The following is a 15615-nucleotide window of genomic DNA, read 5'->3' as shown; positions in this document are numbered from 1 at the left end:
TGTGGTCACTTGGAGAGTGAATTAATGGATGGAAGATCTTCCTGTCTGTCTTTCCTCCTCTCTGTGTTTCTGACTTTGTAATAAAAGTAAATAAATCTTAAAAAAGAAACCAAATAGTTCCTGTGCAACCCTGTTACAAGCACAGTACCTATTATGCATTGCCAACAATGTATGAATCAGTCCGATTAACTTTCTGAGCTCAACTACCAGTTTACTAGAGGAGTAGAGGCAAGGGAAGCAGTTTAACCCTCTACTAGTATAGAGAAAATGGAGACGGGGCAGCAGGTCGAACAGCACAGGGCAGATGCAGGCTGTAAACTCAAGTGTGCATCTCTCTAGAAGTGGCGTAAAAATGAGAAGGAAGTGAGACTCTTAGAAAAAGACTGCAAAGAAACATCAGCCAAATAAAATGAGTGATCTTTACTGGGATCCTGATTTGAATAGACTATTTTTAGAAAGTCCCATGGAAGAAACAGTTGGGATGGTGCCTGGATATGTGGCGCTGTTAAGAAGTTAAGCTTTTAGGGTGCAACAAAGGCATTGTAGGAGCTTTCACAAGTCCCTGAGTGTTAGGTAAAGCCTGAAACAGTTACACGTGGACTGACAGATGGGCTTCATGTAAGGCTGAGACTGGCCTTGTGTTGATTGTTGTTGAAATGTAGTGATGGGTGTTTGAAAGTTCATTTTACTCTCTGCCAAAGTGTCTGAAATTTCACAAAGTGAAAAGCTATCTTTATGTACTTGTTTTATTTCAATAAGGGCTAGTAGTATATTTGTTTTAGGAATTGGTAGTGAATAAGCCATAGCTGTTTGTTATCAAATTGTCCTTGGGCTTTGTATTCTTCATAGAAGGATCAAGATGTGTTGCTAAGACTTATTTTTCCATTTTGGTCACTTTTACTTAAGGTCATGAGCATGGTGTCGGGATTTGCACCATTAATTTCTGCAGGCATCTTTTCAGCCACACTTTCTTCAGCATTAGCATCTCTTGTGAGTGCTCCTAAAATATTTCAGGTCAGTATTTCATATTACAGACTTTGTTGTTGGGACTTAGATAACGCTTTTTCAATTTGCTATTGTTAACTGTTTCCAAATTATTTCCATATGTCAGCCACATAATATGTCTATGACATTCACATGCACATATCAAAATTGGTACAAAGTTTTGTATGTATGAATGGGAGTGTATATATTTCTACAAAATGTGCCTTTGCCTACTGTCAAATATGTAATCTTTGAGCTGTCCTTATGGATTTGAAGATAGATCTTGTTTTTTTTATATGGTTAGCATATTTTCAAGGTGTTTCACCAAGGATTAGAAGTGTAGTCTGAGAATCAAGTGGTAAACCATCTTGTCCCAGTCAGCATCATTGCCAGTGAAAAGTTTGCTTTTCAGTGCCTCAGTTGCCCGTGTGCTGCACGTTGCAAATACGAAAAGGTTTAAGGATTTATGGGATGGACATTATCTCCTTTTAATGAGCATTGGACAAATAGCTGATGTTGATTAGAAAATACATTTTATTATGTTTAATGTTGTAGATACAACCAATGAGTACGATGAAGGTGTAGAATATATTAAAGTTATATTCAGCATTTTATGAAATGTCTTTAAGCTTTATAATTTTGTAATATTTTGTTATAATTTATATTTGGAATTTTATAATCATAATTAGAGTAATAAGAATTTTATGTGTTTTATGTTAGAATTTGCATTTGGTTTTCTTTTTTTTAAAGTTTTATTTATTTGGAAGGCAGAGTTCCAAAGAGGCTTCTCTAATCCTCTAGTTTCGTTCCCAAATGACCACAGCAGCCAAGGCTGGGCCAGGCCAAAGCCTGTAGCATCATCCAGGTTTCCCACAGGTGTGGAGGGATCCAGGTAGCTGGACCTTCTTTGGCCACCTCTTTTTTTTTTTTTTAAGCAGGGAACTGGAGTGGAAGTCAGCAGCGTCGACACAACCCAGTGCTTGTTTAGGGTGCTGGCATCTGCCATAAGCCTTTGACTAAGCTTTCAACTGCTATTTCCAAGTTTATTTCTCTCATTTTCTCATTCATAAGTAGGAGATTTCCATCATAGCAGTAGGGTAAGGTGGATAAAATCTTTAGTATTCCAAACTAGCAACCCTTCTGATATTTGAAATGTTCGGATCTCTTTCACAGCGTTGTAGGCGAGGTCATATGAAGTAGGAAAGAATGAAGAACAGAATTAGGAACTTGGATTTCATTCATGATCAAGTGTTTGAATTATCATTGTAAGCAGATTGGGTGGCTGGAGTTTGAAGTGCTTTGTATTCATGTTTGCTTTTCTTCATTAGGCTCTGTGTAAGGACAATATCTACCCAGCGTTCCAGATGTTTGCTAAAGGTTATGGGAAAAACAATGAACCTCTTCGTGGCTACATTTTAACATTCTTAATTGCACTTGGATTCATCTTGATTGGTTAGTTTTATGAATGATATGTTAATGTAGATTTTGATGCATTTATAGTATTACCTGTAAACAGTAAACATTTATTAGTATATTGTTACTTTGCTGTTTACCCTTTTTTCTCATCAAATAAGAGTACTTATGAAGTATTCAGTAAGTGCTAAAATCATTGCTATCACTAAGGGCTAGAAAGTTCTCACAGTTTTCTTGATCATAAAATAATTACAATGAAGGACAATGACTATTTTTTTTTACCTTTAATCACAACTGAGCCAGTGACCAGTGAGTTTTTCATAGCTGAAGGATTATTAAGTTTAAAGAGGTAATATTGAAAAGTGTGATGAAACCACCAAATACTGTGAGGCCTCCTGGAAACTACCTTTCATGTTATATTGTGGGTATGTGGTATAGCAAATTTTCAAGGACAAGTCAGCAGCAACTGGTAGTTTGTCCTGATCCAGCAGTTTTTTCCTTGGTCTGTACTTTCGGGGAGACTATGTGTATGTGCCCAAGGAGCATAGAATGATATTAATATCATTAATGATTGTATGGAAAATGGAAGCAACCTAAATTAACCTGAAAATGAAAGTATGGTTTGTTGTATCCATGTGTCAAAGTTAGTGAGTTTAATATAAGTTGAATTGAAAGATGATATATTAGTATGTGAGTTCAGTTGAACTTCCAAAATAGCCCTGTGTAATATGATTGTAAAGGCCAACCAACTTTAAAATACTGAAATGTAAATAGCACTTTCTCTGTGCACATAAAGGTTTTATTTCTGAAATATGGATGGATCATATAGCAAAATATACATATTAAATATGAATGGTGGACACAGGAATGTTTTTACACTATAAACCAAAGATTTGAAATGTTTCCTAATTCTCAAAAACTTAAAATGTCTAATGTGACTAAATTAACTCCTTTTCTTTTCTAGCTGAGTTGAATGTTATTGCTCCAATCATCTCAAATTTCTTCCTTGCATCATATGCACTGATCAATTTTTCAGTATTCCATGCATCACTTGCAAAATCTCCAGGTAAATTGACGTTTTTAAAAAGTTTTATTAATGTATTCTTTGGTTTCAGAGAAACAGACTTGTTCACATTTTAAGACAATCTGTGGGGTTAGTTCACATGCTCAGTCTGCCTTGACAGGTGAGTTTAGCGTTTTACATTCTCTGATGTGAAAGAAGTTACTGCCTCTTGTTTTAAAAGCATTAGAAATAGCCTCCATCTGATTCTAACATTGTGAAAGAATTATTTTACTACTCTTACAAACTTTTGTATACTGTTTCATTGAATTCTGTTTCAATTGTAAGAACACTGTTGTGATGCCGTTAACCTTTTCAGAACTGCTTGAGTACCTTGAGTGTTGTGGACTTTTGATAAGTATCAGTGTTTGTTAAAATCTGGCACCAATTGGAAATGAGGGAAGGATCTGTTCCCTCCAAGAGTTCACTCTTGGGACAGGAAAGAAAATGTAGGTGATAGTTAGAGAAGCATTTGAGCTTCAATTTTTACTTTGAAAATATTCATTGTATCAAAGTGAGTTTGAGCTTGGAATGCCCCTCGGTACCTGTGTAAAAGCATGACCCTGAGCATTTTGTAGAGAAGGCTTAATTCATAAATGCTTCTCTAACTGGGAAGACACAAGTTTCTCCAGTCAGCCAGTTTCTCCGGCAGCTGGACAAACTTTTAATGATTTTCTGACATGACTTTGAAATATTTGGTAAGTGGCCAAAACTAGGAGTATGCCTCAAGCTCAAAACTAAGGAATGAAGCTTTATTATTCAGGACTCAGTGTGTTTCATACCATTCTAGTTTCAGCATTCACCAGGGAAGGTAGATTACGTATTTTTGGTAAAAATTATTAGATATAGAACCAGAAAGAAGTGGTAACATAGACTCAAATAGACATGTCTTCATCAGGTAGCATTAAAGTTCAGCTGTAATTAGCAAGGTTTACTTGCTTTATCACTAGGTGTTAGCCTTGCTGTTAATACTTAAATCCCTGTCCGTGTGACAGACATAGGAAATGTGCTTTTCCCACACTGTACACACTGCTTTGTACGTGCTGTTGCTTCAAGGATTTGAGGTATCATTGTCGTCTGTTACTATTAGGATGGCGCCCTGCCTTCAAGTACTACAACATGTGGATATCCCTTCTTGGAGCAGTTCTGTGCTGCATAGTGATGTTTGTTATTAACTGGTGGGCTGCTCTGCTGACCTATGTAATCGTCCTGGGCCTGTATATTTATGTTACCTACAAGAAACCAGGTTAGTAGCCTGTGCTAGTTAGTATTTTCAAGCTTAAAACAAATTTATGAGTTTGTTGTTAGTTTTCATCTTTTGTTTGCATGTGGTATAAAACCTTAAGTATTTCCAAATACACACAGGGTTTTGTTTTGCATTTCAAATATATGTGGTTCTTGTGAAACAGTTGTTTATTTGTATGTGATTCTACTCTCACCTGTAGATTAAACCAGTACTTTTTGTAGAAAAAAATAGTAACTTCATATAATTGATTTTTCTGTTAAGTGTATTTTAATGTTATTCTTTAAAATGATTCAGATTTGTAGTAGTGTAGTATGAATTGCACTAAGAAGTGTACATACTTACCTGCAGTAGTCTCAGAATTGTGGTGAAGTGCCAAAGAATTTACAAAATAATAGTATACAGCTGTGTTTCCCAGGAGCAGGAAAAGTGGAACAAACGTTTAATGAGGAAATGATTAGTGATTATCCATTGAGTATCTGTTATAATGGCTCTGTATCTCCACAGAAAGTAGGATGCAAGGGTATGTTGGGATCAGGTCAGTATGTAGTATTGTAATATAGGAACAGAGAATAATGATCTTATAAAAGATGTAAAAAGCTTGGGCCCACTAGAATACGTAAGGAAGAAATTATAGGAGTAGTTTTACAGGATATTAGTTTATAACATTGAGAAAGCATTTTGTAATCCAAATAGGAAATGTTGAGGCTTGGACAGAATTGTCATTTTAACTATTTTAGAAGAAATTATTTTTCTAACATACCTATTGGTTGTATGAATTAAAATGTATCTGAAGTCATCTCTTGATACCAAGTTGTTTATTCAATAAGGAATAAAAATTTCCTGACAAAATCACGAATGGTTCAGTACTATAAATAGTACTTCATGATGATTTCCCTTTTAGACCTTAGGCTGTATGAACAGCGATTGTGATATATTTTCTGTTTGTGAAAGATTCTTTACTTGAACACATAGTATGTCTGAAACCCTATCATTTCATTCCAGTGTTAATGTTTTCGTTAAATGTAATTGTACTTAGGTTGGTTACAGCCCCCTTTTTGGAAAAAACCTTTTATCTTTGAAAGAGACTGATTGAGATCTTCCCACCTGCTGTTTCACGTTGAGATGGTCAAAGCAGCTGGGGCTGGGCCAAGATGAAGCCAAGATTCTGGAACTCCATCTGGTGTCCTGTGTGTGTCAGAGCCCCATGACTTGGGCTGTCTTCTGCTGCAGATTGTCAGAGTCCTAATGCAGTGGCTAGGTACTTGAGGTCTTAAAAGCTACAAGTAGAATAGCTTGCTTTGGCAGTTGACTTCTTAAATAAGAAAGCAGTGTGATTTTGTCTGACGGGGCTGTGGATGGGTTGTCATTGCTGTTTGTTATGCTGTGTGCCATGCTATTCCCCACAGACGTGAACTGGGGCTCCTCCACGCAAGCCTTGACGTACCTGAACGCACTGCAGCACTCGATTCGCCTCTCTGGGGTGGAGGACCACGTGAAGAACTTCAGGTGCGGGCAGGGGAGCACGGAAGCATTTTCTCTGTAGTGGCTAATCCATTCATTTATTTTTCAGTAACATTTTCATATACTGATATTTCATTAAAAAGTTCTCTAATTTAGTTTTGGTTAGGCTTAGGCAATTTAGTCAACAAAGCTTCAGGAAGAGAAAAATTATCTACCCTAGAAAATGTTAGAAATGCTTTGAAAGTCTCTCATCTGAAGATTATTTTTTTAGATGTTAGCTATCATAAAGGGTAAGATTTTTTTCCTGTCTGTGATTATTAAAGTTACATAACTAGTAAGTATATGCTAAGTATGAAAATCATAGAAGGTTTTGATCTGTTTTATTTCATAGTTTTATTAAGACACTAAGTATTTTCATAGGTTTCCCCCCCCCCTACAACTAGCTAAATGGGAAAATCCAATGCATTCGTATTAAAACCATTGAGTACTGTTTTCCTGAGCAAACAACTAAGTATATTTTGGCTTTATAATAGCTTATCAGTCCTCAGTAGTAACAGTTATTTCTTAATGTAATACATTTGTAGTAATTAATGAATTTGATCTACTAAAGCACTATTGATCATATATATTGATCTAAGTTCAGGAATAATAATAGGTAAATTTTGAGAGATTGTAGAAAAGATAAAAATAAGTCTCATCTTTTCCAAATCAGATCATCAGGCACTAATTTTCAAATTGTCTGAATGAAGCATGACTGAATCACGTCCCATTGATTTTTGCATAGAGAATTTAGAACTTTATCCCATATTTGTCAAAAATCAGAGGGCAAATAGTTCTTTTTCTGAAGAACCCTGCAGCTTGGGTCAATACTAGGAGGCACGCAGTCTCCCAGCTCTCTGAGGAAAACGTGTGTTTGACTCCTCTTTGGGACCCCAGCTCTCACCTTCCCTTTTTCTTGGAATAAAGTTCCAGAAACTGCCTTCAGCTTTGGCGTGTAGAGTCATGGGAGAAAGGGAAAGGATTGGAGATCTGGGAAGAAAACTTTGAGCCTCAGCATATTTTTGGATAGATGATACCATGATGGAAAAAGAGACCATTCTTGGATGACCAAGACTCACAGTTAACTCATCTGCTTTATCATCATTGGAATATTGTGTGTGTGTGTATATATACATATACATACGTTTTATATATATACATAGATACACCTATACATACATTATAAACACGCACATTTATATAACAACCCATCACTTTCTGACCTTTTCATTTTGATAAGTTCTGTCAGTGAACACAGTTGAAAGAGTGAAAGATGCTCTGCCTGGCCTAACCTGATCGTGAGTGGTTGCTCGTTCCTTGCAACCCTTTTCTCATACCACAGTGGCTTTCTGGATGTTTGAGGATTTTCTGAATAAAACACCATGCTGGCCCTGATGGACTCTGATGTTGAATTGTAGGCATTATTACTGATATCCTTGATTTGCTTGTGCAGCCTTCTTAGTCCATCCTGGTCATAGTTTGAGTAGGTCATATTTGGTTGTTTATGTTCTATGACTGTACACATGGCACACAGCTGGCCCTTGTCACAGGTGAGAGCTGCTGCTGCTTTGCTGCACTTCTGTGTTGTCTCCTGTAGCTAAGGGCTGTTTCATTTTCCTTCTTAGCCCTCACCACACTTGATGGAAGCCTTAGTTCCCTTCACTGAGCAGCCTGTGTTTCTTGAAGTATCTTTCCTGGTGTCTCTTGGCTATTTCTTGCAGTTCGGTTCCTGGGTTTAGCCTTGTCTGAAGATGTCCATAACCCAGGGTGAGGGGCTTGTATAGTGAAGTCTTTAATGTGGCTTTACAGGTGCTTTGAGAAACTGAAGCGTGTTTAAAACCTTTCTAGTTAATCTGATTAAATTTCCCAGAGAAAAATCTTGTAATTAGCTTGAAGGTGAAAGTCCACGTTACCAGAATTCTGAAAATCAGTAGGAAGGAAGCTTGAACATCTTGGGGTCCAGGTGTGAAAGTTTTCTGCCTACCTACCCTTTTCCAAGGAGCCTACAGCTGCTGTCAGCATTGCTCATTATAACAGAGATGCCAGTCTTACAGGGCTGCACCGGGCCGGAGAGTTGTCCCCCATGATGGAAATGGTTTTGCGTCGATCTGTTTGTTTCATATGCACACTCAATGTGCTTTACTTTATTATTGCCTCTTCCGTAGGGGCCCACTGCTTCTCGGTATTTTTAGGTGCAAAATCTCTTTGAGAATTTTCAGGTAAAAATCTAATAGTTCACAGCTTTCTCATGGTCATCTAGGATATATCCTTTTCCTGGGTTGTCAAATCCTGTGTTCACTATTTGCATTGTAGCTTTTAGTATTTTGATGTTTTTGTGTCCTTTCTTGTTCTCCCTGCTTTGGTGTGTTTGAAAGAAATACTATGCCTCATGTTGGTTGTGCATATTTGCTGCACTTGGACACTTAGCATGCTTATATTCTTTGTATCTTGTTCTGCCATTGTTTCTGTGCATGTATGTAAGCTGGACATGTGTGGTCCAATTTACAGTTTCTTGCAAAAGGAAAGAAGGAAGTTGCTTCAGTTTTTAAAGGATATGGCCTAACAAGAGGGATGTATAATGGTTTATAGGTTGTGTGGCTGAGGTTCACGTTCAAGGCCTGGGAGCCTGCCCTGTATCTAGGAGGTCACAAGACCCATGAGAGCTCAAGGAGATGGCTGAGTGGTGTGGGAGGCTCCTGGCTATTGGGCTCAGATCATCTCAGCTCTGGCTATTGGCACCATTTGGCAAGTGGATTAGTGGTTGGGAGATCTCTCTCTCCTTCTCTCTGCCTCCCAGAAAAAAAAACAATTTTTAAAGAGTCATTCCTTCTGAGAATCCTGTTGACTTGTTTTAATGTCAGTTGTACAAGTAAGGTCCATAATGTAATACTTTTGTTCTGGGAAAACTCAAAATCAATTTTTGTATTGCCAAAAACGTAAATTTCTGTAATGTTACTTAACTGCTTCATCTTAAATTCAGGCCACAGTGTCTTGTGATGACGGGTTCTCCAAATTCACGGCCGGCTCTGCTTCATCTTGTTCATGATTTCACGAAAAATGTTGGCTTGATGATCTGCGGCCATGTACATACGGTGAGTGTGACTGTTGAACTCCCTCCAAGCAGCCTTCTTTTTGTGCATAACAACAGTTGTGGGGCTTTTGAGACTGGAAGAAAGTAGACATAGAGTCTGTTACAGCTTTTCTTTTGATGGTTGTTTTAAAAATATTTGCCTTCCAAGGAGTCTGAGTGGCCTTTTCAGATTGTGGCATTGTAAAAGTTGAGTGTTTTTGTCATGAGTTTTAAGTATATTGTGTGCTTATAGAGCCATTGGCCAGGAAAATTGATCTCCATGTTGATAACTATGGAATCAACAGCACATTTGGGCATTAGTTTCTGTTCGTGACAGCGTCTGACACATGCTTTCAGTCCTGGGGAACACATGGAATCATTTATTGAACAGAGAAAATAGGGGTAGAAGAGATAGGCTACATCATGATAAATGGCTAGAATGCAAACTGATGTACTTTTTCCCATTTATGGATAACTTGATTGCTGATGCAACTTGTGGAGCAATATTTCAATATGTGGAATAAGAAAACAAGTTTAAAGTAATAGTAAACTTAGGCCCTGTGTGATGGCTCACTGGATAAGTCTTAACCTTACGCGCACCAGGATTCCACGTGGGCACTGGTTCATGGTCTTGCTGCTCCACTTCCCATCCAGCTCCCTGCAAATGCAACTGGGAAACAGTAGAGGATGACCCAAAGTTTGGGACCCTGCACCCATGTGGGAGACCAAGAAGAAACTCCTGGCTTCAGATTGGCTCATCTCCAGCCATTGTGGCCTCTTGGGGAATGAAGATCTTCTGTCTCTCTTTCTCTAACCTTTAACCAAAAGTTGTTTTGTATTTTGGGTTTTGAGAACAGTACATGGGTTGTGTTTAACCTGTCATGCCTAAGAAATTGTACTGTTTGTCAGAACAGTTCTGTCCATCTGCTTTTGGTGGTGGTAACTATTGCATGCTCCATGCTGCTGCCCTTCCTGTATTTGCTGTTCCTGTGTGGCAGTGAAGTGAAAGCCGTGAGAAAGAGAAAATGAACTGGAGTTTATTTTCCCCTTTATATTTAGGTGATACTTAAATTTCTGAAAGGTTTTATTTTTCTTGGAAAGGCAGATTTGTAGAGAGAAGGAGATATGGAAAGAAAGATTTTCTGTGTGCTGGTTCACTCCCCAAGTGGCTGCAACAGCTTGAGCTGCACCGATCTGAAGCCAGGAACTAGAAACGTGTCCAGTCTTCCATGTGGGTACAGGGTGCCGCAGCTTTGGGCCATCCTCAGCTGCTTTTCCAGGCCACAAGCAGGGAGGTGGATGCGAAGTGGAATAGCCAGGATGTGAACTAGCATTCGTATGGCATCCCGGCACCTGTAAGGCAAGGATTTAGCCACTAGGCTACCTCTGGGCCCCATATTTATATTTTTAATGATCTTAGTATGATTCATTTTCTCTGTATATTGCATAGCTGCTATATCTTAATGAAATCTGAGTTAGTTTGAATTTTTTTTGTCGTTCAAGAGCCTCCATAAAATGTCTTGTCTTTGAAGATGAAAACTTTGCAGTTACTCTTAGGTCCTCTTCTCCCTCTCACTTTACCTGGCATTCTTGTGCCTTGGCTGTTCCTTGAACTCTTTAGCAATTTTAAATTGATGGACAGAATTTACTCACCTGAAAATTACGTGCTGTTATTAGACTTCTTCCATGCGAGTGTCTAGACACTTTGAAATCAACGTGAAGTATATTCAGTTAAAGAGAATCTTTTTTTTTCAAGGGCCCTCGAAGACAAGCCATGAAAGAGATGTCCATTGATCAAGCCAAATATCAGCGATGGCTTATTAAAAACAAAATGAAGGCCTTTTATGCTCCAGTTCATGCTGACGACTTGAGAGAAGGTGCGCAGTATTTGATGCAGGTAAGTAGGCTACTTCACACCTTTCACATGCCTTTTTTTGTTAAGTTCTCAGTTTGTGTTTTCATATTAATCCAAATGAAACATCGTTTTAATATCTTCATTAATGTAGACTACTAGGACTGGTGTTAGGGTGGCAGGTAAAACTAGGGCCTGTGATGCCAGCACGCCATATGTGTACCAGTTTGTGTGTCCCTGCCTCTCCACTTCTAATACCCCTTCCTACTAAAGGCCTGAGCATGGTGGTAGAGGTTGACCGAAGTCTTTGGGCCTCTGCCAACAAGAAGCTCCTAGTTTCTGGCTTTCATCTGGCCTAGTCCTGGCCTTTGCAGCTTTCTGGAGAGTAAATAAGTGGATAGGAGAGCTCTCTCCCTTCTCCTCGCCTTAATTCTGCCTTTCAAACTAAAAAAAAAAAAGTGTGTCTTTAAAGTAGACTAGTAAAATTTATAAAATTTAGAGCCAAAAGGATCACTATTAAATCTGTTCTGTTAACTGATGGTGAAGAACTGCCTTAGTCTGCTTAGTTGATTCCCTGTTACTGTGTTAAGGAATAGCAGCCCTTTTGTGAAGTGTTCATTCCCTGTTACTCCTTTCTGTTCATTTACTGATACTAGATGCAGGCTTCTATTTGGATTTTGTAGCAGATTGCAGTTTCTTCGTAAATTAAAGTATCACCATTTCTTTTTTGGGAGCTTTGGACTAATTAAGTTACCTATTTGAACCTTAGTTCCTTTAGTCCTGAGGTTGTAGGGAGAAATGAACCCCTTTGGACCAGCTGAGCCACAAGCTTTGTGTGATAACCACGTGATCCTGGGGCTACGCTGTTGCTCTGCAGGCTTGAGTCCCACAGTCATCTCTGCAGGGCCCTTTGTGGTGTGAGCTTCACAGAGCTTGGTGAGCAATGGATCACAAAGGTCTCAGGCATCTTGGAGAAGGAGGGCTGGGCCTGGGCTGGTTTTGCTCTCTATAAAGCCCAGTATAGACTGGCATAATTTAGATGAATAGAAGAAAAAGTGAGCCACTCTAACTGGAAGTTTAATATTTGACAGAGGTGACAGTGGAAGGAGTGGCTATAGTGGAAAGTACTAGATTTTTTACAAAGACCACACACAAATCATTTCCAAGTAGTTAATGACATAAAAAGTAATTTAAAAAGGGTTTATTTATTTTATGAAAAGCAGATTTACAGAGAGAAGGAAAGAGAAAGAGATATCTCCCATCCACTGAATTCTTTTCCAGATGGCTGCAGTGGAGAGTTGAGCAGTCCTAAGCCAGGAGCTTGGAGCTTCTTCCAGGTCTCTTACCTGGGTAGGCACACTTGGGCCTTCTTCCACTGTCCTCCCAAGCACTTGAGCAGGGAACTAGATCAGAAATAGAGCAGTTGAGATTACCTGGCCTCCATATGCAATGGAAGTATAGGAGGTAAAAATTTAACCTACTGTGACACAGTGCTGGCTCTCAAAATGTTTGTTTTTCTTTATTATTTTTAGTGGAAAGGCAGATCAGATTTATGGAGAGGAGAGATTGAGAGAAAGGTCTTCTGCCTGCTTGTTCACTCCCCAGATGGCCTCCGTGGCCAGAGCTGAAGTGAAATGAAGCCAGGAGCCTGGAGCTTTTTCAGGTCTCCCAGGCAAGTACAGGGTCCCAGAGCTTTGGGCTGTCCTCTATTGCTTTCCCAGGCCATAAGCAGGGAGCTGATTGGGAAGTAGCCAGGCCAGGAAACAGTGTCCATGTGGGATCCTGGCACTTTGAAGGTGAGGATTTAGCCATTGTGCCAGGCAGCTTCCAAAATGTTTTTTGTACACTTGTTTCTATAGTGACTTTATACTTCTGGAGTCATTGTTTTAAAGAAATTTATCTGCATCTTGCTCATAGAACCCAGATTTTTGTGTATTTAGAATTTCCCTTTCCCTCTTTTTCTTGTTTTTATCCATTTTTAACTCTACATTGAATAGCAGAATCACATTGTTCTTTCTGAAAACTCTTAACTGAAGACATGACAGCTGTGAAGCACATGCTGTTTAGGGCATTGTGGTAGACACTGTGACTGTCCTCATGGACAGAACTACTGTGTGGGATATGCTGGCTGTTCCTGACAAGACTGTTCCTTGTAAGCCACTTTAAAGTCAATTTTTAAGAATTATTCTAAACTAAATATACCTTAAATTTTAAACAGATAATAAAAATAGATGAAATATAAATTGGCAAAAGCCAAATTAATATAACCAGTGATAATGTACCTATATCATTATGAATTCTTAGGTTTGACACGAAAAGTACAAATAACAGTAGGTAGATTGGACTTCATTGAAATGAATAACTTAGGGCCCAGCGCGATAGTGTAATAATGGTTAAGGTCCTCGCCTTGAACGCAGCTGGGATCCCATATGAGCACCGGTTCTAATCCCGGCTGCTCCACTTTCCATCCAGCTCCCTGCTCCCATCCCTCCCAGCTCCACTGCCTGGAAAAGCAGTCGAGGACGGCCCAAAGCCTTGGGACCTTGCACCCATATGGTCGACCTGGAGGAAGTTCCTGGCTCCTGGCTTCGGATTGGCGCAGCACCGGCTGTTGTGGCCACTTGGGGAGTGAATCATTGGACGGAAGATCTTCCTCTCTGTCTCTCCTCCAGAGGACAGCCCCGCTTAAATATAGGCAAAGGACTAAACAACCTTTAGTCATTAAGAACAGGCCTGTCTAAACTGCGATGAGATGCTGCTTCCTTCTACTAGGGAACCATAATTTGAAAATGGGAAATTTCAATAGGGAAAATACCGAAATAACCTGTATCCCTCAACAGGTAAATAGATGAACAAAATGTTTGTATACATATATGTAACACATGAAAAGAACTGATTTAACTCTGAAGACATTCATCTAAATGAAATTGGCTGCACATCTGTGGACAGATGCTGTGACTCCACTCAGATGAAATTATCTATAGACCAAGCAATAGAGTGACAGAAGTAGACTAAATGTTACTAGGGGCTGGAGGCAGGATGGATGGTTATAGAATTTCTGGGGAGAAATTCTGGAAATACTGACATTGATTAAATAACATTCTGAGTGTAATTGATATCACTGATTTATGCCCTTATAAGTGGGTGAAATGGTAAAGTTTTAACCTTTTACCATGGTGTTAAAAATGTTTTATAGGAGCATTAATATGAAATAGAAAAATGTTAGTATGAATAAAATTTTTCAGACTGGTTTAAAGTCTTTTTTTTTTAAGATTTATTTATTTTTATTACAAAGTCAGATATACAGAGAGGAGGAGAGACAGAGAGGAAGATCTTCCGTCCGATGATTCACTCCCTAAGTGAGCCACAACAGCCGGTGCTGTGTCGATCCGAAGCCAGGAGCCAGGAGCCAGGAGCCAGGAGCTCTTCCAGGTCTCCCACATGGGTATAGGGTCCCAAGGTTTTGGGCTGTCCTGTACTGCTTTCCCAGGCCACAAGCAGGGAGCTAGATGGGAAATGGAGCTGCCGGGATTAGAACCAGTACCCATATGGGATCCCGGCATGTTCAAGGTGAGGACTTTAACCACCACGCTATTGCACTGGGCCTGGACTGCTTTAAAATCTTAAAAGGGAACCATTTGGTCTTTCAAGATGAGGTTTTAAAAATAATTGATGGGACAGGTGATGAAAGAAATGAGATTTCATCAGGAACTTATGTGGTTTGTAGAAAAAAGACAGATTTTTTATTGTTGATGTGACTACAGATTCCAGCCATTTGGACTTTATCGCTTTTTAGTTCATAGTAGTAGTAGTTATCAAAATATATAAGTGAAAATATTGTTTCCTTCTAAATACTCAAGAATTTTTACTGGTTGGGCTGTATGGTGTTGATATAGTGTCTTTGGAACATTTTCTTCACGTTTTGATTTTGTGGAACCTTTAAAGTCCTGTTTAATTCCTCTGCTTTAGGCTGCCGGTCTTGGACGAATGAAACCAAACACACTTGTCCTCGGATTTAAGAAGGATTGGTTACAAGCGGATATGAGGGATGTGGATTTGTATATAAACTTATTTCAGTAAGTATGCACTTTATTTAGTGATGTAGTTCATAAATGATTCATTTTTGAAGGCTAGAAGCCATTTTCCCATTCTGTGTTCTAAGGAATCATGAGAAGTCTGATTTTTGTTTCTACATATATACATGCAAGCAAACGCTCTGATGTTTTGCATATGTGGGAGTGCATGTACACACACAGCACACTACATTCACATGGACTCACATGTGCTGCTTTGTTCTAAATTTGCCATGCCGTTTTCAGTAGCATTAATAGTGATTTTCATGCAGCACGCTGCATTTGACAGAGCTGTAACTTTCTTCGTATGATTTATCTGATAGGGTTCTCTTCTTACTGTTCCTTTGTCTTTTTGTTTCTCATTGTATATGTGCATTTTTGTCAGTTTCATGGAATCAACCAGGAATGCTTTTTCAA

At 38.9% G+C, this 15615-nt stretch overlaps 1 protein-coding gene across 1 annotated transcript in view; it reads left to right on the top strand.

Annotated features, from left to right (window-relative positions):
• SLC12A2 (solute carrier family 12 member 2) overlaps nucleotides 1-15615 on the top strand; it is an 85847-nt gene that overhangs the window by 43853 nt on the left and 26379 nt on the right. The window contains exons 11-18 of the mRNA XM_058677330.1: nucleotides 907-1014; nucleotides 2313-2436; nucleotides 3362-3463; nucleotides 4548-4703; nucleotides 6110-6209; nucleotides 9184-9295; nucleotides 11030-11170; nucleotides 15095-15201. Coding sequence (XP_058533313.1) covers nucleotides 907-1014; nucleotides 2313-2436; nucleotides 3362-3463; nucleotides 4548-4703; nucleotides 6110-6209; nucleotides 9184-9295; nucleotides 11030-11170; nucleotides 15095-15201 — 950 coding nt within the window. The remainder of the gene's footprint in view (nucleotides 1-906; nucleotides 1015-2312; nucleotides 2437-3361; nucleotides 3464-4547; nucleotides 4704-6109; nucleotides 6210-9183; nucleotides 9296-11029; nucleotides 11171-15094; nucleotides 15202-15615) is intronic.

Source organism: Ochotona princeps, chromosome 19 (assembly GCF_030435755.1).
Source record: "Ochotona princeps isolate mOchPri1 chromosome 19, mOchPri1.hap1, whole genome shotgun sequence".
NCBI lineage: Eukaryota > Metazoa > Chordata > Mammalia > Lagomorpha > Ochotonidae > Ochotona > Ochotona princeps.
Note: the sequence above shows the minus strand (reverse complement) of the source record. Positions and strands in the feature narration are given on the sequence as shown.